Source organism: Gavia stellata, chromosome 4 (genome assembly GCF_030936135.1).
Source record: "Gavia stellata isolate bGavSte3 chromosome 4, bGavSte3.hap2, whole genome shotgun sequence".
In the NCBI taxonomy this organism is placed as follows: Eukaryota; Metazoa; Chordata; class Aves; order Gaviiformes; family Gaviidae; genus Gavia; species Gavia stellata.
In genome coordinates, this window is record NC_082597.1 from 58,870,524 (window position 1) to 58,891,313 (window position 20,790).

Sequence of the window (20,790 nt, forward strand, 5' to 3'; positions counted from 1 at the left end):
AGAGCGGCCGCGCTGTCGCCCCGCCACTCTCCCCCTGCCTCCACTTCGCCCCCCGCCTCCACTTCGCCCCCCCCCCCCCCCCTTCCCCGGTGCGTGCGGCGGGCGCGGCGCGGGAGGAGCGGAGCGGAGCGGCGCGAGCTCTATGGTGCAGGTGCGGCCGTTGGTGGGTCCCGCGTCACGTGCGGCGCCTCGCGGGTGGCTGCCACGCCTCGCACACCATTGGGCGGGGGGGGGTGGGGGCATCGGGGCCGAGACCAGTCCCTATTGGCGGGGGAGCGAGGGCAGCCGGGGCACCCCATCTCTCATTGGTTGACGGGCTTGCGCCTCCGTTTCCCATTGGCTGTTGGGGCGCAGAGGTCTGCGGGGGCTTGTCGCCATTAGCCCACAAGTGCTGCCCCGCTTTCCCACCTGCTAGCCCCACGCTGTCTGCTGTTGGCTGGGACAGGGGCACTGTGTGCCCATTGGATGGAGGAACTGGGACCCCTTTTGCTATTGGCTGGCAGGGAGCGGGGCTCTGCCCCAACACCCCCACTGGGGCTTCGTCCCTGAGGGCCGGTGGTGGTGGCAGCATGGCAGCCGGGCCTGGACCAGCAGGGATAGGCTAGGCTGGGGGTCTCTTGCAGGGAGGCCTCCACCCACCAGAGGCACTTGCCCCCTGGGTGATGCCTCCCCCGGTCCTCTCCCCCACAGGGGTGGCTGTCCCAGCCCTGCCATGGCCCCAGCGGTCTGCGGGACGCTCCTGGGGCTGGCCTTGTATGCCAGCAGCCTGTGTGTGGTGAGTGGCACCACTTTCCTCTACCACGACTACTGCGTCATTGGGGCCGGCCCCTCAGGCTTGCAGGCGGCCTATTTCCTTCAGCGAGCTGGCCGGGATTATGTCGTCTTCGAGCGGAGCCATGCTCCCGGCAGCTTCTTCGCTCTCTACCCCCGCCACCGCAAGCTCATCAGCATCAACAAACGGTACACAGGCAAATCCAATGGCGAGTTCAACCTCCGCCACGACTGGAACTCACTCCTCAGCCACGACCGCCGGCTGCTTTTCCGACGCTACTCCCGCGACTTCTTCCCCGATGCTGACACAATGGTGCGTTACCTGGAGGACTTTGCTTCCCTGCTGAAGCTGCAAGTTCAGTACAACACGGCCATTGTCCATGTCACACTGGAGAGGGACAGGCAGGCCTGGAATGGCCACTACTTCCTCCTGACTGACCAGGACAGGCAGAACTACAAGTGCAGGTAATGGGCGAACCTGGGGCTAGCCATGCTGCTCTCCAAGGGCGTCTTCAGAGTCACAAAATTGTAGAATAAATGAGATTGGAAGAGACCTATGAAGGTCATTTCATCCAAGCCCCCTGCCCAAAGCAGGGCCAGCAACGTCAGGTTGCTCAGAGCCTTACCTAGTTGAGGCATGAGTATCTCCAAGGATGGAGGTTTCACAGCCTCTCAAAGGCTTGAGCACCATCACCAGGGCTTAACCACCATCACAAGGAAAAACATTTTGCAGGGATGACCGGGGTAGGTGGGTGGGTGGAATAACTGCTCTTGGGAAGGCATGGCCTTTCGTGAGCAATGTTGTGCCTCAGACAGCTAGGACCTGGCAGGGCAGACACAAACTGGCTGTGATTGTCATCGCTGCAGGGTCCATGTTTGATATGTAAGCTTGAAATCACTTTTGTTTTATCACTACATAATTGCTTTCTGTGAAAAAAATAACTCAGTCATACCTGTAGCCACTGCTGCCTTTATTACAAATTCAGGCGAGTCAGTGCAGTGACACCTCACCTCTGGTAACCCACATGTGCTTAGAAGAATCAATATTTAAAAGTATGTCCCAGCCAACTGAAGACCTGGGTTAGTACAGAGCTGTCAGGAGGGAACCAGAGAAAAGTGGGGCTGTTGCAAAAGAGGGAGCTGACTGTGAGGAATAACCCTCAAGGTTGCTGGTCCCTGAATTCCCCTTCCCCTTGTCATATTCATGTCTGTGTACCTCATACTGCTGCTGAGCTACATTCCTAAAAACCTAGAAGTTACTCATGTGAACATACGGAGTATATTTCTCACCTCTCCTGAGAACCCCAGCTCTACAACAGCAGGTCACGCTGGCTGTCACTTGGAGGTGCGCTGGCTGGCAAGCTCGGAGGGGACAGAAGGCAATCCCGGACACCCACGCACCGTGAGCGAGTTGCTCTCAGGAGCTGCGTGAGCAAGGCTGGGATGGCAGACGGTGCCGCTAGCCTCAGCTGCCTGGTGTTTCTGTCTAAGTCACAAAAATTTCCCTAAGATTCAAGTAGAAGTTTTTATGGAGACATATAAAAAGATTACTGTACTTTTAGTGCTAACAATTAGTGATGTTGCTAACACGTTTTTATGACTAGGAGTTACATTTTAAGATATTGAAACCTTTTCTATGCCTCTTACAAATTACTTTTGTTCTGCTGTACGAAAAGACAACACAAATTTTAAATCAAAGTAATTTTTTATGCAACGTATAATCAACCTGTGAAAATTTAGTATTGTATATATCGTCAGTGAGTACATATGAGTAGTACTTGCACATTCATGAACAACAGAGGGAGACGTATATGTATAGCACCTGCACTGACTTTTGCTATATATAATGACATTCCTAATGGTCTTCATTGGCCTAAGAATAGGGAATAGAGGAGCAGGTCATTAGGTGAAGCTGGGGAGAGGTTTCTCTTGAAACCATGACCTGTGCAGCTGATCCAGAGTGGCTGGAAGGAGCACATTACAGCCATCCTCCACAGCAGGAGGAGGAAGGAGTGAAGAGATGGAGTGATGGCCCCATTCCCATAATTCCTACACTCCCTAGTGCTCTCCCTGTTTTTGCAGCTCTTTGCTGGTTGCCACTGGGACGTGGGTCCCCAACGTGGTCAACTTTCCTGGCTCAGAATACGTTGAGGGTTACGAGACTGTGTCCACCAACCCGGAGGATTTTGCTGGCCAAACTGTGTTGATCTTGGGCCGAGGGAACTCAGCCTTTGAGACAGCAGAGAACATTCTGGGCGTCACAAATTTCATCCACATGGTGAGCCGGTCCCGCGTGCGCCTCTCGTGGGCCACCCACTACGTCGGGGATCTGAGGTAGGAAACCGCTCCTCTTCGTCTTTCTAACATAGCCAAAGTAAGAACAAGGAGAATCACTTCTTGCCCAGGCAACGAGCTGGACTGGCACAGGAGGTGCTGTGGTCCTGGGGGTTGCAGAGGAAACATGAGGCCTTCTATCTTTAGGTCCTTGGTTTAAAGCGGTCCAGGTTGCAGTTGCTGAACACAGGAGCTTGATGAGAGCTCTTCAGAGTCTGTGTGAAGTAGGAAAATGTCCCCTTGGAAATTTTATCATTAAAAAGTGCTGGGTCCCAAGTTGTTCCCTTGCTTGCAATCACAGAGGAGAGCTGAGAGGTTGACTACATCCTGCAAGAGCAGTGAGGCTGCGTTACCTCTGCTGTTCCTGTGAGCCCTGAGGCTCTGGGGATGACCTTTGCACTTAAGGGGAGTGTGGGATGCCTGGTAAAGGTGTCCCATTTTCAGCAGCTGAGACGGAGCCATGGATCCCACCTCTCCTCCCTTCTTTTAGCCCTTCTTAGATTCCCCTTTTTTTCGCAGAGCGATTAACAACGGCCTGCTGGACACCTACCAGTTGAAATCCCTGGATGGGCTTCTGGAGGGTGACCTGGAAGATCTGGCTATCATTAAGGACAAGAAAGGGAAGCTGCACATCACGCTCCGGTTCTACCTGGAGAACAGGAACACCAGTGCAGGCATTGACTCCATCACCCTCCCGCAGGATGAACTGGATAATTTTGCCACCCGCGCACCTTACGACCGCATCATCCGCTGTCTGGGCTGGAAGTTTGACTTCTCTATCTATAACAGGTGAGGAAGAAACAGGTTCTATAGTAAAGCAGGTAGTTAGAGTGAAGGAATATGAAGGGCCTGAGTAGGGAGGAAAGGGAAGGGCAGGTCCTCTCCTGGCAGCATTGCTCAGGCCTCTGCATGCTCTGAGCTACCTGGTGCTGCACCACCCTTTGTTTACCCTGCAGCTATGTCCATGTCCCAGTGGGAGCATGTGTGCCACTACCCTCTGATTGACAGGCTACAGGGCTGAGCAAATGGCAGTGTTGGGACCTGGGTGACACAGAAAAAGCTTATGCTTTTAGAACTTAACATCCTGACCTGTAAGATCACATGGAGAAGGCTAGCGATGTTTTGTGTTTTGAGGTTTTTTTGGAATGAGGATGGTACAGATACAGATTACTACAGAAAAGTTTTGTCTGATTTTTTTCCCTGAGGTGCAACCTTCACTCCACCTTAGTTTGTCTCCTAGTACATCCTGCAGTTGAAAATGATACTGCTAACTTCACTGTCTTCCAAAATTCACTGTCAGTGGCTCAGGCTGGACTGTGATCTTGCCCAAAGCTACCTTGAGATGAGCACCCTTGTCTTCTGGAAGATCCTTGTTGACTTTATGCTCTTGGGAAAGTAGTAAATCCCACTGAAGGCAGTGGGGGCATGAAGCAGTTTCTTTCAGTGGCTAATGTGTGCCATATCAGAAACACTTTATTTTTCAACCCCTGCTCTTCCTGACAGCCTGCTCTTCTCTTTTGCACATCAGATCCCTTAGAATGATGCCAGGAAAAGGGAATAAAAAGAAGTATCCTCAGATCAAACCTAGTTACGAGTCCAGAGGCACTCGGGGGCTTTTTGTTCTTGGCACTGCTAGCCACTCTGTTGACTTTAGGAAATCTGCTGGTGGCTTCATCCATGGATTCCGGTATACAAGTGAGTACTGGGGTGTACAGAAAGGGCAGAGGTGGGAATTGTTCCTCCCTTCGAAGGAACAATTCATAGCTTACTGCTGGAAAGAGATCACCCTTAGTCTTGTGCTGGCAGTAAGAACAACAAAACACAGTCAAGCTGCAGCTGCGTTGTCTGAAGTGGAGGATAAGTTACTTGGGATCATATCTGAAGTTTTTGGTTGTTTGTCTTGTGTCTCTCTTGCCCATTGTCTCTTATTTATGTAACACAATAGATTTCTGCCTGCCAGATGCTCTGCCTCATGACAGGCTGTGGGTGAGAGGTCTGTGCTGTGGAGTTAAAACCAGCAGCTTTGGGCAGTAGAGAGAATTTCTGTCTTTATGTGTGTGTACCCATCCTTATCATTAAAGGACTGCTCAGAAGTAATGAAATATCCCTGAGGATCCCCCGCCCCCTCACCAACCACTTAGCATCACATCAGCTTTCAGAGGGCATCTCCACTGCAGTTACCAGCGATTGGGGGGGGGGGGGGGGGGCAGATCCTGAGCACCGATGAGCTGTAAAGCTTATTTATTGTGTTCTGCCCGTATCTGTGTGTGCCAGAGCAGAGCAATTGGATTTCTTAAAAGTGTAAGCTTGGATTTTTAAATAAGCTGTCTTTGTTTCTCTCAATGCTTTAGCTCGTGCAGTCCACCGCCTATTGGAAAACCGTCACCATGGTGTCCCCTGGCCATCCACAGTCTACCCTATTACACAGCTGACCAATTCCATCATCAAGCGGGTGAATGAGGCCTCGGGCCTCTACCAGATGTTCAGTGTCCTGGCTGACATCATACTGCTGAGAGAGTGAGTGAGTAATTATTCCCAGCACTGCACTCCATCGTTTCATTCCTTTTTCTGTACCATTGCTTCCTGTGGTGCCACCACACAAATTGCTCCGTTGCTGCCTAAGGACATTACCATCACATAGGCCGTCACCTCAAAACCTGTACCAGTGCTGCGACTGGTGCCACTATGCACAATTCTGCCAATTACTTCTTTCTCTTAAAGGGCTGAAATGGTCCAGACCTTCCCTCTAGGCTCAGAGGTGTAGTACCCTTTTACTGTCCCCAGGGAAAAGCTTTCCTTGAGCAGTGCTCATGTACAGAGGAATCCCACGATCCAGGAAAGTAATGCAGTCTTGTAACAGTATCTGCAGCCTTCATAAGCTCTGCATCAAGTCCAGCCTGGATCTGTAATGACCAAAAATAATTACTATCTGTTGGCTCTTTGGCCTTAGCCTTGACCAGCTGAGGGGGATGTTGGATCCCAGCTGGCTTTTCTCTGGTGGAAAAGCCTGACGGTTGTGGTTGCAATTCACAGGAATGCCACAGCATTTGAATACCTGGAAGAATACCCAGTCGGAATCCTGGCTGAGCTGGAAACACAGACGGGGAGAAAGGCTACCAATGGGCTGTTTGTTGTCATCATGGAGTATGGGAGGAATTTCTCTGGGGCTGACAAGGATGTCTTCTACTACAACCGAGCCGTGGGAGAGGCACAGCACGCTTGGCAGTCCAACTTTTTGCACCCTGTTATTTACTATTACAAACGCCTCCCAACAGGTAAGCTTTCCTGCTTCTCTGCTAATTACCTGATACAAGCAAAACTGAGAGCGATGAAGATACTTCAGATCCAAAGCAGGGGGTGGGTGAGGGTGGGGACCAAAAGGCATTGCACACCCTTCTACTCCATGTCCATCGTGCCCATCCTCTGGGGCACTCGCTACCACTGTGTGAGCTGAAGAAAAAGCTGCAAGTTGGCAAGAGTTTCCATTGGTCAGACCAATACGGGTTGGGGAGAGTTGTACCAGAGACCTCACATTTGAGAACAGGAACAAACGGGTGTGCTGGGAACTTCCCCATTCCCAAAAAGAGGAACGTTGCTTCCCTTTGGCTAGCACCCTGCATGTATTTTGCAGAGTCCCTGCAGATGAGGCTGGGCTGTTCAGTGTTACTGCCAAAAGAAAGCTGCTCTCTGTGGCTCGCCCAGCTCTGAGAGGTCACGCAGTGATAGAGGCAGCCAGAGGCAAGGGCTTGAAGATGAGTGTTACATCCAGCAAACAAACACGCTGAGAAGAGATTTCCTTGGGAAATGAGCATGCTGAATCTTCACCTCCAGAAACCTAGGGTCAGGGTCCGGCCTGCCTTGCACGGAAAGAAGCGTGATGGGTAGCAGCATTACAGCTTGAATGCAGCTCAGCCCATCTGGCAGTCCCTGCCCAGGGGGAATGGGAGTGAAATGACAGGAAGTACTGCGGACAGGGACAAGGGGCAGCTGTGCAGTGGCAGGGCTGTTGAGGACAGAGCTAGCAGAGGGGATTGCAAATGAAAGTAAGGTAGTGGTTAAAAAGGTCAGGACAAAAGCTGGAACAGCTGTCATAACTGCTTTCCACTCCCCAAGCTCTTTTTAATGCCATTTTGATTCTGAGAGATTCCCTTAATGTTCTCTTGGCAGAGCGTGAGATGAAACTTCGGCCCCCAGACTGGCCTCTCCCCCGCCCAGATGCCATCCATCATATTGTGGAGGACTTTCTGACAGACTGGACAGCCCCGAACGCTCACATCCTGCCACTGAGGCGGTTTTTGGAGAACTGCCTCAGCACTGACCTGCGCAATTTCTTTGCAGGTAATTTGAGCACAGGGTTGAGGTGGCAGGAGGAGGAGGAGGGATGTGAGGGACACGTGACAGGAGCAATCTCTTGTGCAAATAGCCGAGATCTCCCTGTGGCGAGCTGGTGGTCTCAGTCAGTCACACCTCTTTGATGCACTCCCCAGATGGTAAAAAGTGCCGGTGCTGTGTCTCTGTTCCCACCAGAAAGAGACTGCCTCAGGCACACACGGATTTAGGGAAAGGTGTATGAGGTTTGGTTCAATTCCTTTTCTACCTGCAGCTTTCCTTCCTCCTCCATTATCCAAATGTTCCTTTGTGCCATTGAGTACCAGATGTCTGTTCATGTAGTGATGATGGGATTGCTTTCCCATGGGAAATGGGAGTGCTGGGATGTGAAAGCTGGTCGCCCTTCCTGGTCTGAAGACTGGTCTGGGAACCTCCTGCAGGAACCCTACATGGCAATCAGAGGGAAGCAATCCTGTGGTACGAAGAAGATGCCAGAGGGCTGCAAGCTCAGATCCAGCTCCTTTTCCTCTCAGAGTGCAGACTGGAGATGCTACCCTGCATCTCCTGAGCTCTGCAGTATTGAGTCAGTTACTCTGCTGATATCTGGGGCAGGGAGCCAGGTGGGAAACTCCAGTTGTCTGCCCTCATCCTCTCTGCCTTTTGTTCTGAATGAGTCCTCAAGAGTTTATGGGAGTTATTCTCTGCTGACTCTGATTTTTGATTCTTTCCCCCTCAGAGTCCTGTTTCCTGTTTGCCTTCACCCGTCAGAAGCTGCCTCCCTTCTGTTGGCAGGGATACGTGAGAATGCAAGGGCTCGTGGGGAGTGAGGGGCTCCGGCGCCACGCGGTAGAAGCTGGCCTGCTGGAGGATTACACTCTCACAGACTTCTTGGGCGACAGACTCCCTGACAGCCATGAAGGGTCACAGGACCAGCTGCTGAGAGATCATGCAATACCAGTTCGTCCGCTGCAGCATCTTGTTAATGCCAAGGATGAGCTTTAACCTTTCCTGCTCCACACTGAAACCCATAGGTGCTGTTGTGACAATATTGTAACAGAGATCCACAGCAGGATTCTGCTCTTCCCATGCACCTTTTCCATCCCCATGCCTTCCACTGATCATGAGTTGCCAAAGACCTGCTCAGATCTTGCTGTTACGAAGAGGACCAATGTGTTTTGAAGGGTAAGCGAGAGGCCAAAATCCAGTGATGCTGAGGCTCCCGTGTTGTCCTTGCAGAGTTGCCTGAAGATGGTGTTTGTGTTTCTCTCGCAGACCAGTATCTGCAGCGATGTCCAGGGGCCACAGAAGAGAGTGCAGGAATGCCTGGGTAACTTAAAATGGCACATCCCTCTTCAGAGGTGACCTGCTCACACCCTGCAGCAGCCCGGTGCAGGCTCTCTGGTCCCTGGATGCCGTATGCTGTGTATACTTGAAGATTTATTTGTGTGCCGAATCCCAAAGCAGTACTCCAGGCAAACTTCCCAGTAGATTTCCTGCATTTGAGTTAGGGCAGTTGCACAGCTTGAGTGGAGAGGGGTGGTCTTTTTTTAGTTACCCTATAGGTCAGATAATTTGTCATTTCCTGGAAAGCACTACAGGAAACCCTTCCCTCCACAGAGGATGACTAGCTTGCCTGGAATGCCTGGGACACGGAGACTTATGCTGAGTTCGGCTCCGCTGTCCTCACATTTTTCTTCTCCTGCACCAAGCAGCCTCAAAGGTTAGCCCCTGTGTTTTATAAAGCATGACCAATCTTTCTCTTATTTGCACTATGTCCCATCACGAACGTTTCGGGTGGACTTTGATGCTGTTAAAATGTTTGTCATTTATTTCTCTTACTCCCCTCCAGTCACCTTGAGATCTTACAGGCATTGGCTGGGAGGCTGGCTGCACTTGATTGCTCCCTCTGTCAGCCACCTGCATTTGTCTGTCACCTCCCCATGGGCTCCTTCCCCGGCCCTGGAGCTGCAAGGCAAGAGCAGTTTTGAGCTCCACCTTACGATGTCCCTGTGATTTCTAGGAGATAGAGGAGGGGCGAGGGGGAACAGGCTTTTACCTCCACACACGTTTTCAAACCCCTTAGTATCTAAAAGAATATACCCCTCTGCACTTGTGCTTCCTGATGCCCCAGAGGTGGGGGGTGGGGGGGACCTGTACCTCCAGGTACCTACAACTCCCCCAATCTTTCGAATTCAGCTGCTGTTTCCCTAAAGCCCCAGTTCCTGCCCTGCCTCTGCTTTTGTGCTTGGAGCTGTTCATGTGCAAGGGGATGCAATCACGTTTTCAGTTGGTGTCGATTGGCATCCTTCCGTGGGCTTTACATCCCATTGCCCTAGCTCCAAGGCCAGCCTGGGAATGGCTGTCGTGGCCTGTAGTTGTCCGGGTGGTGCCGCTACTTGCTACATCCTTGGCACCATAGGCTTTTTATTTGGGGATTGTCCAGGGGAAGATAAGGGCATGTGACTGAATCAGGTTGACGGGCTGTCACTAAGAGCCTGTTTGTTCATTCCCTGTACGCGCTGACATGGAGTGCAGCCCTGTTGTAGGTAAAGGTGCGCGCCATGTCCAGATGTTTCCTCATCCATCCTCAAAATTCCCACAGGAGATCTGCAGGCTGCACGTTCACAGTATATGTGTTGCCTGAAAGCGTGATTCTCCTGGATTCTCTTGCACCAGCTGTTCCAGCATGTTCCATGTGCGTGTTTCCCAGGGTTGGATCTGGCAACTTAAACCTCAGAGGTTTTGCTGCTGCTTGCTTCCAGTGGATCCCGAGGAGCAGGGGTACGAGTCCCTGCCCTTCGTGCATGGCTGAGCTAATGTTGCCCTTCCAATCTCACCCCTGCTTGGCCCAACGCCTGTGGCAGCATCCTGTCGTTTTTGATGGGGCGTTACAGTAACAGATGCTGCAGGGGAACGATAAGCTGCGCTGGTTTGTAGTCACCGGTGGGAGCAGGGCAGCCGGTTGGCCCCGGTGCCCTACTCAGTGCTGCTGCGCCTCGTGTGGAGGGGAGTTAACCGCTGGCCGCCATTGTCGGCGCAGGGCGGGGGGCGTTGCAGGGCTGTCTCCTTCCAGCGAAGCTTAAAAAAGCGGGCGGGGCAGCGCCGCCCTTCGCCCAGCCCCGAGCCGGGGCCGCCGGGCTGGAGGGGTCGCTCCGCCCGCAGGCGAGCGGGACGGGACGGGACGGGACAGGGACGGCGCCGGCGCCAACTCGGGAAGGCGCGCCACGCCCCAGGCCACACTCGCGGTGCCCATTGGAGGGCGTCGCAGCCAATCGGAACCCAGGACTCGCCCCGCGTGACACACTCCACCGGCCCCTAGAGGGCAGTGGGAAGAGGCTTGAAGGACGGCTACGGCGGTCAGTCAGAGATCGGCGCTTGGGGCGGTGGCCAATCGGCTGGGAGGATGGCCGTTCGCAGTCTTCCTGTGGCGGTAGCCAATCAGCGCAGGGGTGGGCGGGGTGCTAGGCGGAAGTTCCGTTGGGCGCGGGTCACCTCCGGGGCCGGGAAGGTGCGGGGTCGAGGTTCTTGCGCGGGGAGGGGGATCCCCTCCGTTCCCCGCACCCCCAAACCCTGTGGGTTTGGTGTGCCCTGTGTCTGGGGGGAGACACTTTCCTTGTGGCGCCAGGGGAATGGGAACCCCCTGGCTAGGGGGCCCTGCCCTGTGGGGCTGGAGGGGGGAGTCGGGCCCCGATGGCTGCGGAGGACCTGCCATACGGGGCTGGAGGAGCAGTGGGGCCCCTGTGGCCTGGGCGGGGGTGTCCTTCCCCATGGGCTTGGGTGGCTGAGGGGAGAACCCCATGGCTGTGGGGCTCTGATAGGAGCTGCTGGGGTCCTGTGGCTGAAGGAGCCGTGCCCCATGGTACCAGGGGAACGGGGATCCCGTGGCTGAGGGCCCTGCCCTATGGGGGTGGCGGAAGGGAACGGGATCCCCTTCGGGCCGGGGGGGAGGGCTGTGCTCTGTAGGGCTGGGGGGAAACTGGGACCCCGTACCTGGGGTGGGGGGGCTCAGCCGCATGGAAATGGGGCGGAAGCTGGGGTCTGTAGTTGGGCGCCCCATGACGGATGGGGCCCCACGGCTGTTGGGCTGGAGCTGCAGTAGGTTTGCTGGGCTGCCCTGCCGAGGGGACTCTGAGCACGGTGTTGCTGCAGTGGGACCAGCTGTGGGGTGCACCCACCCCACATACCTCCTCCTCTCCCCACAGATGGCCCAGAGGCTGGCGCTCTGGCGGCTGCTGTCCCTCACCCCCAGGATGCTGCCCCTGCAGGGGCAGCAGATACTCTCTGGCCCCCTGGCACCATGTGCCCCACTGGCGCCCCACATCAGAGGCTTCGGCACTTCAGCAGGCTGCAGGAGCACCTTCAATGTGCAGGATGGCAGCGACTTCCAGGATCGGGTGGTGAACAACCCCAAACCTGTTGTGGTGGACTTCCATGCACAGTAAGTTCCACCCCCCGTGGCTCTTGCGCCCCTCACTGCCATCACACACGCAGGTGTGTCCCTGCTGCTTACTCAGCGCAGTGGCACTCTGGGTGCTCTGGGGACATGAGTCTGCCTGAGGCTTTCCCGAGCTGTGGAGCTGCTGACCACCCTGCAGGGTGCCTGGTGTTAAAAGATGCTTCTGCCCCTACAGCGCAATCTATAGAGGTTTCACCCATCGAGTTACGCTGCTGTGGGAGTAGCTACAGCCTGCAGGAGCGTAAAATAAATATTCCAGGGGAAGGCGTTCCCTGGGGTGGCGTAGCTGCACCTCTCGAGTGCTCCAGCATTGCCCTAGCGTTGCATCACCCTTCAAAAGACACCTCAAGACTGAAAAAAGCTCTGATACCTCCCTTCATGGGAGCTTTGTGGGTTAAGTGTCCTCTTAAAAGCAATAAATTATATTAACAGCCATTGAAAAACACCATGCTTGGTATGCCCCTACACTATCATATTGTGTCTTTCCAGTTTTCTTCTGGTGCATGCTCTTGAGGCCGGGCTCTTGACAGTGAATGCCTTTGTGTGTAACAGCCATGTGATACCATGGCAGCATTTGTCATTGATAAAAATGTTGTCATCCTCTTGCCAGTAAAAATATTCCTAGATGTTATCTGCTGGATTAACAATATCGATTATCTTTGTTTTCTCAAGTATTTTCTTAGTCCTGCAGTGCTGTCATGTGAGTCTGTTGTGGCTGATTCTGGGCAAACAGAGCATGAAACAGCCTGAAAACTTCTGCTCTAAATAGACCAAACTGACAAACCCAAATGAACGTTAATTGGGATCATGCAGGGATGAGAGGACAAATAACTGAAAGCCTGAAACCTGATACAGGGGGAGGCTGAGGAGTAACAAAGTTTACCAGAGCTTCAGTTTTAAGAGAAAAGGGCACTTAGAGTTTTAACTCTTGTTTTCCTTGAACTAAGTTCATGCCATCCTAACTGGTGTAGTTAGAGAGAGGATGCAGGGGGTGTTTTCAGTGTACAGGGCCTCATAAACTCTGCTGTTGCTGCACTTGAGTTTGGAATAGGTGGTCTCTCTTTGAACAGCTGCAATGCCTCTGCGAGTTTTGCAGCTAAAGAGGATTTTTGTAAACCCTGCAGTGAGTGCAGAGGGGGAGTCTATGGTCTGGTGATTGGCATGAACTGATTTAAGTGTGGGCTGCAGCCTCCACACCTGGCAGTGACACTTGCTTTAGGGCAGCTTTGTGGTCAGCAGGTCACAGCTCTGTGCGTACCCACCAGCGAGGACGCAAAGCAGGATGGGAATGAACAGTCAAGAAGAAGGGGCAGGAGGACCACCAAGGCTGGCAGAGCAGACTTTGACATGATCGAAATGACATCAAAAGCACTGTGAATGCTGAATGGGGACCTCTTCTTCCACTTAGCCCCACCACCACACACACACACACACAAATAAAACCCTGTTGACAGCACCTTTGTGAGAGAAACATTTTTTTAAGCTGTGGTTCGGGAATGGTGTTTCCAGGCTGGCTCTTGAATGGAACAGCAATGGTGGTAAAGGCACTGGCGTACCAACAAGCCTTCCACAGCTGCTGCTGCGTTTGCCACCTCTAACGCCCCCTCTCCTCTTTCTCCATCAGGTGGTGCGGCCCCTGCAAGATCCTAGGCCCCAGGTTAGAGAAGGTGGTGGCCAAGCAGGAGGGGAAGGTGCTGATGGCCAAAGTGGACATTGATGATCACACAGACCTTGCTATTGAGTACGAGGTAGGAGCCAGAAAAGCACAGGCTTTCCTTTGCTGGCGGTGTGAAGAAGGTCCCTCCCGGGGGAGGGGTGTGCCTGCACGGCAGCGGCATTGGTGCAGAGGGGAAGCCCAGTGCCTACAGGTTCCTGATCCCTTGGGTCAATCCTTAGTAGGTGGATTTTGCTGCTTGGCTCTCCTCCAGATCTTCTGCTGTGTTCAGCATCCCCACCTCTAATTCTGCATAAACGTGTCCTCTAAGCCTTGCAGGCGTTTGTCAATGTAAATGCTTGCCTGCCCTTGAGGAGCCCCCAGCATACATGGCATTTTACTGCATGCGTGGGCTGCTCAGGTGAAGGGCAGGAACATGAAGTAACAAGCCTCAGTCTGTTCTGCTCCTGAACACACTGCTTCGTGCAGCCAGCCTGTCCTCTTTCCCTTCCTTGTTCAGGATTTCTTGCTGAGTGATAATGTCCCATCCTTAAGCTGCAGCACAAGGAGGCACTGTGGGTTTTGTCTGGACGGGTGGAAGCCAGGTCGGAGAACACGCATAGGCAATAGGAACGCGCATCCCACTCTTGACAACTGTGGGCCTCGGTGCTTACATTAGTGTTTCATATGCCTGTTGTGTGTGTGTTCCCTGTGCTGTCTTGCTCCCAGGAAGAAGCAGAGTGACTGGAGAAGGCTGTGGCCTTGGTTTATGTGATTTATTTATCTTTTCCCTGTGTCAGTGATTAGGTAGTTTAAGAAATGCAAAAATCCTTCTGCCAGCTGTGCTTGCCCTCCTTGTCTCTCCTTGTAAACAACAATATGGTCTACAGTTGGGGCATCCTGCTGCTGTGTTTTACAGGGAAGAAAGTGCTTAATTTTCACTTCCGTATCACGCAGATGGAGCTGCTCCCTTTCAGCAGATGAAGTCCTGCTCCCAGGGTAGAGGCTAGCACAGGAAGCTCCCCAAGTTGCCCAGCAAAGTGTGAACCATCTCCTGAGCAAGCGGTCATTTTGTTGAGCCTGGAGGAGATGCTCTGTGCCATTCCCACACCCTGCCAAGCTGTAAGGAGAAGGAAGTGGAAACAGCTTGTTCCCTCCCACTCTTTCCCAAGGAGACCTTTCTGCCTGTGCTGTGGTGGCATGTCCAGCCAGCTGGCACCCACAAATGTGACTTGCAGCTTCCACAAGCTAAGCATGAGAGCCTCTGGTGCTCTCCTGATGGTGGTGTGCTGGCAGATAGGCCCCAGGCCAAGGAAGATGGCTGCCAGCTCCTGAGCAGGGCTGTGTGTTGCAAGCCCAAAGGCTGCATAGCTCAAGGGTGCTGGTGAGAAGTTGAAGAGGGTGAGGTTGTTTCTGTGGTGCTCAGAAAGTGCATAAATCCTAATAGCTGCAGGCAAGGCTCTGGTAGCACCCACCCTAAGGAGAAAAGGAGGAGAGAATAGAGATTATTAGCTTAATTCCTGTATTGTTCCAAGCCTACCAGTAGATCGAATTAGCTGGGGTTACAAGAGCATAATCTCGGATGACTGGAAAACAGCAAACAGAGCGTGTGCATGTGAAGAAAGGTCTTTAAAAACAGGCTGAAAGTTGCCAAGTTGTGCAGGTTTGATGACACGCTACGTGTGCTCTTCCACCGGATGGTGAGTGAGCAGCTGCACAGCCTGCTGTCTACATGCGTTTGTCTGCAGGGTCTGCCTGTCTTGCAGCCCTGGTGTCATAGGTGCAGGCAGGATTGAGGCTGCAGGCAAGGGCCAGCTTTCAGCAATTCATTCTGGAGCCTTATATACAAACATGATGAAGTTTTTGGTTTGTGGGAGGGCCTGGGGATTGTTGCTGTGTCCTCCGCTCTCGGAGTGATGCATCTATCTGGTCTTGACTGTTATTCCTGTGGCTAGTCTGTGGCTATCCCTAGGCAGTGTCTGTGAGTAGGATAGCTGCAAACAGGTAGAGGTAAAGGCGAAATTTTTGCTTTGATCTTCATAGTTTGGGGCATCCTTTTCAAGGCAGAAGTTTGGTTCATGTGCTGAGCATGTGCTTGGTTTTGCTTCGTCTTCTGGGAGGTTCCACTTAAGGAGATGTGAGCGTAAGGGCTGATGGGAAGACACCAAGTTGAGATTGAAGAGGGACCAAAGATAGTGTTCAGGAGAGACCAGGAAAACCAAAGGTGGTATTTGGGAGGGATCAGGAAAGATTTATTTGTTTTAAAGCCATTCCACCAGGGATCAGATGTCTGCAAGCTGAGGAAGTTTTTTGTTTGAGAGGTTTTTGGCGTACATGCCACCCCCCACAACTCCTCCGCTAGATGCCAGGAAGTCTCCTTCCATACATGTTTATTCCCCTGCCTATGCACGCAGCCCCCGGTTTGCCACCACATTGCACAATATCCTCTTCAGCAGCCTCCTTGGTGTGGGGGTGGCAAGGCGAGGGGGAGAGACCCCCTGGAAGAGCCGAGGAATGCCGGCGCATTCCTTCACATGCGCCGCCGTCTGCCCTTGGCTCCTGGCCCTCCCAGTTTAGCACGAAGTGGGGGTGCATTTCCTGCAACTGGAAACATCCCCAGTGCTCTTCCCCATCTGGTTATGCCCAGCACAATAATTCCTTCTCTGGGGATTCCTCCTTTTTTCTAACACCTTTCATCTCTGGTTGTGGCCTTTCTCCACGGCTCCTGCCCGCTCCTGACCTCTCGGCCCGAGAGCAGAAAAGGAGAAGGAATACTTTTCTTTAATCTGCTGTCTCTTAAAATTCTTTAGATTCATCCCTTCCCTTGGCCCTTTGCCTGTGCACGTGGCCACTAGGAAAGGGCAGCCCCTTCTCCAGCTGCTGCGGGTGGGCAGCTTGGGAGAGCTGCTGGCTACAGGGATGGTCGTTCATCAGCAGAGCTCGGGCCTGTGTTACGCCTCATTCTGAAGCCTGGGTGAGATCCTTCCCCCTGCTCCTTTGTGTGGCATCTGACCTTGTATAAAAGCCCCATTTTCAGATGGAAGAGAATTCCCTTGGTATGGGTGCTGCCAGAAATAGCCTGGATGGCCACGTTTATTTATATATCTGTGGTCAGCACTGATCAAAAGCAGCATGACTTTTTCTCTAGAAATGCTCTTGAGGGAGGAGGAGGGTTTGTTTAGGTTCAGTGCAGATGGTACCCAAAAAAAAGAAGCGGGGAAAAAAAAAGGCCCCAACTTTGCATTCTAGAAATTCCCATGATATTTGCTTCTCAAGCAGCAAAACAAAGTACGTGCTTCGTTAACGGGCTGCCTTTGTTGCAACTAGCAGGAAAGAAGCTGTCAAAAGCGTTGTGTTTTCTGGGCAGAGGCAAGGAGCTCAGTGCCCCTGATTCTCACCCAGTTCTGCAGCGCCAGCCTCAGACCTGCCACCCATTCTCAGGGTTTGCTCACCAGCATGAAAAGGGGAAGAGGTGGAGGGATTGAGGCTGTGTGAAGCTCGTGGGTGTGCTGGTCAGCATGCAGAGCCCTGTAACTCGGTGTCAGCTGCTTCCCTGTAGTGCTTGGAAGAGTCGCCCATTCCTCACCCAGGCTGTAACGGCATGATGCTGTTGCTGGTTGGGCATGCTGTTTTTTTGGATGCAGCTGGGGCAACTCTGCTCGTTATTAACACACTTTGCAAACCAGAGGGAGGCTCAGTGGAGCGTTGCCCATCTCAGGGAGGGAGAGACCAGTTGAGTGCAGTGTTGGTACCATCCTTTCTCACCCCTAAAATCACAAGGGAGCATGTTGGCAGCACCATCGCCAGTGCTGGGGCCTGAGCCCGCCGGATCCGCTCCGGCCAGTCACTAGGAGGAGCTGAAGATCGCGCGTTGCAGCAGCCCCAGTGCTCCCATCCCTTCAGATGAGACTGCACAAGGCCTGGAGGACAGACTGCGGAGAGACACGCCGGACTGGCCGGCCGGGACGTGTGGGAAGGGAAGCACAAAATGTCTCTTTCATCTCGGGCTCCCGATGGGAGAAAAGCCAGCCCTCTGGCGGGTTTCCCGAGGAAGGATTTGCAGATCGTTGCTGGCACCTCACGGGGGAAGGCCCCACAGGCTGGCAGGAAGGCAGCAGGCGAGATAAGGACTGGATGTGTTTCAGAGGAGAGGCTTTGCAGAGATAAGGGCACCGAAGCTCTGGGGTCAGAAACATGACCAGATCTCTCTGCCGCTGCAGCTCTCCGAGCTCTGGTTGCTCCTTCTCTCGACTGTGTCCCTAGGGTCTCTTCTGTTGCTGGTCAGCTGGCAAGTCTCTGGGGAGCGTTGTCATTTCCACCGCTGTTCTCTTGGATAATTCCCAGAAAACTTTGTTCTGAGCTATAAAAGTAGCGCCTGGAGCAGCGCAGCTGCCTGCTGGCTCTGGTCAGAGGGACTTTTTCACTTCTTACCTAATCATCAGGGATCCGCAGTGGACAGCCACTGGTGTGTGACCAGCTAAACCACTGAAAACAGGAGCAGAAAAGGAAGGATGGGTTGGAGGGGGTTGTCATTACCAATAGGATGGAGCAGGAAATCTGCCTGTGCAGTGATGTGGCAGGGACCCTCCTCCAGCTCCAGTCCTGTTTAGAGAAGAGCACGGGTCCAGTCTGGTACCACCCTGGCCATAAAATGTCCAAAGGTCATCAAGCCTGAGCGGTGTCCTGGTAAAAGACTGGGTTTGTTTGCTTATGATAGGACAAAAGGGAAGGAGAAGAGGAATTTACTGGAGAGGGGGGGAAAAGTTTTGCCTTGTTGTTTCTATATGAACTTTGATTTTTGTCTTTAAAATTTTGGGTCTTAACTTAAACTCGAAAAGCTGCTCAACCTTGACCTGAGCAGTGCAACTTAAGTCAGTGCAGAGATGAGGCCACAGGGAGAGGAGGAACATGGAGCTCAGCTGGCCTGTGTTTTGCAAGCGGACATGTTACCCTTGAGCAGTGTATACTCAGCTCCCTTGTAGCCACTTCTTCCGTAGAATTCCTCTTGGGGCCTGGGTGCAGCTGGGCTCTGCCACAGCCTCTGCTCACCTGTGTCTCCCTGTTTCTCTTGCGCCCAGGTGTCAGCAGTGCCAACTGTGCTGGCTATGAAGAATGGAGACGTGGTGGATAAGTTTGTGGGGATAAAGGATGAGGATCAGCTGGAGGCATTCCTCAAGAAACTCATCGGAGCCTGAAGTAAAAGGGTGGCTGTACCTCTGCCTGTGGACATGTCCATGCTGTGCATTCCTTGCCTGGGAGAGCTGAGGGGCACATGAACTGCCTGCCTTGTACAGCCTGGGGTTTTCTTCTGGTTTGGGGTTTTTAGGAGATGGACAGTGTTGTAACCCTTCCCTCCCACTCCCCCTTCTCTTGAGCAGCAGTAGTTGTAAAGGGCGCTAAGGATTGTGGCTGCTTATTCTCAAAATGGGGAATGCAGCTGGAATTAGCAGCCTGTGTTTATCAGCAAAGAGCTGACGTGCGGAGCTGCTGCTGAGTTAAGAGGAGGAATGTTTTTCCTCTTTGCCTAGCATCTGATAGCCCAGAGCAGAGGGCAGCTGCTCCCTGCAAGATGTGGGTACATACCTGCCCTGGGTGGGTTTGTTTAAAGCTGAGAATGCCTCTGCCTTGTCTGTGAAACCTGTCTCTTTGTCTCTCTGTCCTCATGTCACTGGGACAGGTACAAGTCCTCCAGAAATCCATGGGCTCCTGTCATAATTTTGTAAGAGAAAATAGAAGTATTTTATGGATCTCCTTTTGTAGGTCTGTAATAAAGAGAACTTTATCCGTCACTGCTGTCTAGCTGGAGAATAAAACTTGATTCTCAGAAATCACAGGGAAGTCCTTTGTCCAGAGAGGTGAGACGGAGTATCAGCAGCACAGTGGCTCATTTCTAACGATGGGCTGGGAGAGCGCAGGTTACAGCTTGATCCCTACTAAAAGGTAACATGCTGAAAAACAAACAAGTGGATTACTTTCACAGGGCTTTCAGTGCTGCTTCTAGGACCCCATTTGGGTGCTGCTGTATCCAGGACACCGGAAGGACTTGCCTCCTGCGCGCAGAGGAACAGTGGCTCATAGTGCACAAGGAACCTGAGCTGTGCTCACTCCCCCCATGCTTTTCTCACTCCGTTCCTGCCTGAGAGCCTCCCTTTGCCTGTGTGAATGATTAAATCTGCTCATGCAGGTGAGCGCTGCCAGAAGGCAGTCATTTGACTTTAATTGCCCTGACCTTTAAACTAAGGGAGGCAGTTGTGTGTTCCTATCGCAAGCAGCCTTCAGCCCTTCCCATCTCTTCCTCCTCCTCCCCATATACACCTGTTTCCAGTTAACCTGGCTTCTAAGGGCTCCCAGTCTCCCTATGCAGTGCCCTGCTCCCAGTCTCCTCCTGTGCCTGTCAGCAGAGTACAGCACCAGGGCTTATGCCTACTGTAATAATGCTTAATTCCTGTTTGCTTAGCTAAGCTACATGAGAGCATTTTAAGTGCTTAATAACCAGGTACAAGCTGCTTTTTTTTTTTTCCTTCCCAGCTTCTGTTTCCTTCAATCACTCTTAACTCTGTTTTGCCTCTGCTCCGTTTCGCCTCCCTGGCATAGGCTATTATGAGCAGCCAGGCAATTTTCTTCTGCACCTTTGCAATAATGATTTTTGACATTTGAAGGAGCAGGGAAGTGGCGATCAAGTCCTGCATGTCTTGCTGCAACTGCAGTCCTGCAGACATCGCTGCTGCCACCTGCTTCCGTCACCCCAGGACGTGGGCAACAGCACGAGGTGGTGCTGGCACTCTGAAATGGGTACCTCCCCATCTAGGCTGGGCTGATCTCACCCCCAGCTTGCTGCTAGAGGTGATGTCACTTGGATGTGATTTGGTAAAGAACTCTTGGTCAGTTACAATTGGTAAAAAATGGCATTTTAAATTTATTTGGAAGACCACAGAAGCTATGCTGCTCACATCCTGCTCGTGTTTCAGGCTGGGCAATTTGCCCTGCAGTTTCAGTGTTCCTGCTCTGTAAACATTTCTAGTAAAAACAGTCTCCATTTTCCTGCATGAACAGGAAAAGTAGGGGAACAGCGTCACGTACCCAACAATAGCCAACTTTCATGCTTCACCATCCTACAAAACAGGAAAAAACACAGTGACTTTGCATTGTGTAATTAAGGGGCAGTATAAATTAGCTATTTTATCACTTCCTTCTAAGGAAAAGTGGAGCTAAGCTGTCATTCAGCTATTAAAGTGCTAGCACGCTT

General features: G+C 52.5%; 2 protein-coding genes across 3 annotated transcripts; both read left to right on the plus strand.

The window, feature by feature from the left end:
* The first annotated feature begins 676 nt into the window (after nt 1–676).
* On the plus strand, nt 677–9,227 carry FOXRED2 (FAD dependent oxidoreductase domain containing 2). 2 transcript variants are annotated; one of them, XR_009483957.1, is made up of 9 exons: nt 713–1,236; nt 2,854–3,105; nt 3,625–3,894; nt 4,634–4,800; nt 5,457–5,622; nt 6,139–6,380; nt 7,273–7,443; nt 8,171–8,616; nt 8,707–9,227. XR_009483957.1 is itself a non-coding variant. In XM_059816591.1 (8 exons), exons 1-8 carry the CDS (start codon nt 713–715, stop codon nt 8,434–8,436), a joined length of 2,058 nt encoding a protein of 685 aa, XP_059672574.1. In that variant the 5' UTR covers nt 677–712; the 3' UTR covers nt 8,437–9,227. The 2 variants fall into 2 exon arrangements, 1 of the variants encoding a protein (XP_059672574.1); XM_059816591.1 differs by having other exon boundaries at nt 677–1,236; nt 8,171–9,227.
* Nucleotides 9,228–10,911: 1,684 nt separating this feature from the next.
* TXN2 (thioredoxin 2) lies at nt 10,912–19,333 on the plus strand. Its single transcript, XM_059816944.1, has 4 exons — nt 10,912–10,942; nt 11,637–11,872; nt 13,515–13,638; nt 18,623–19,333. The coding sequence occupies exons 2-4, from the start codon at nt 11,637–11,639 to the stop codon at nt 18,737–18,739; spliced, it is 477 nt and encodes a 158-aa protein (XP_059672927.1). The 5' UTR covers nt 10,912–10,942; the 3' UTR covers nt 18,740–19,333.
* Nucleotides 19,334–20,790: the final 1,457 nt, after the last annotated feature.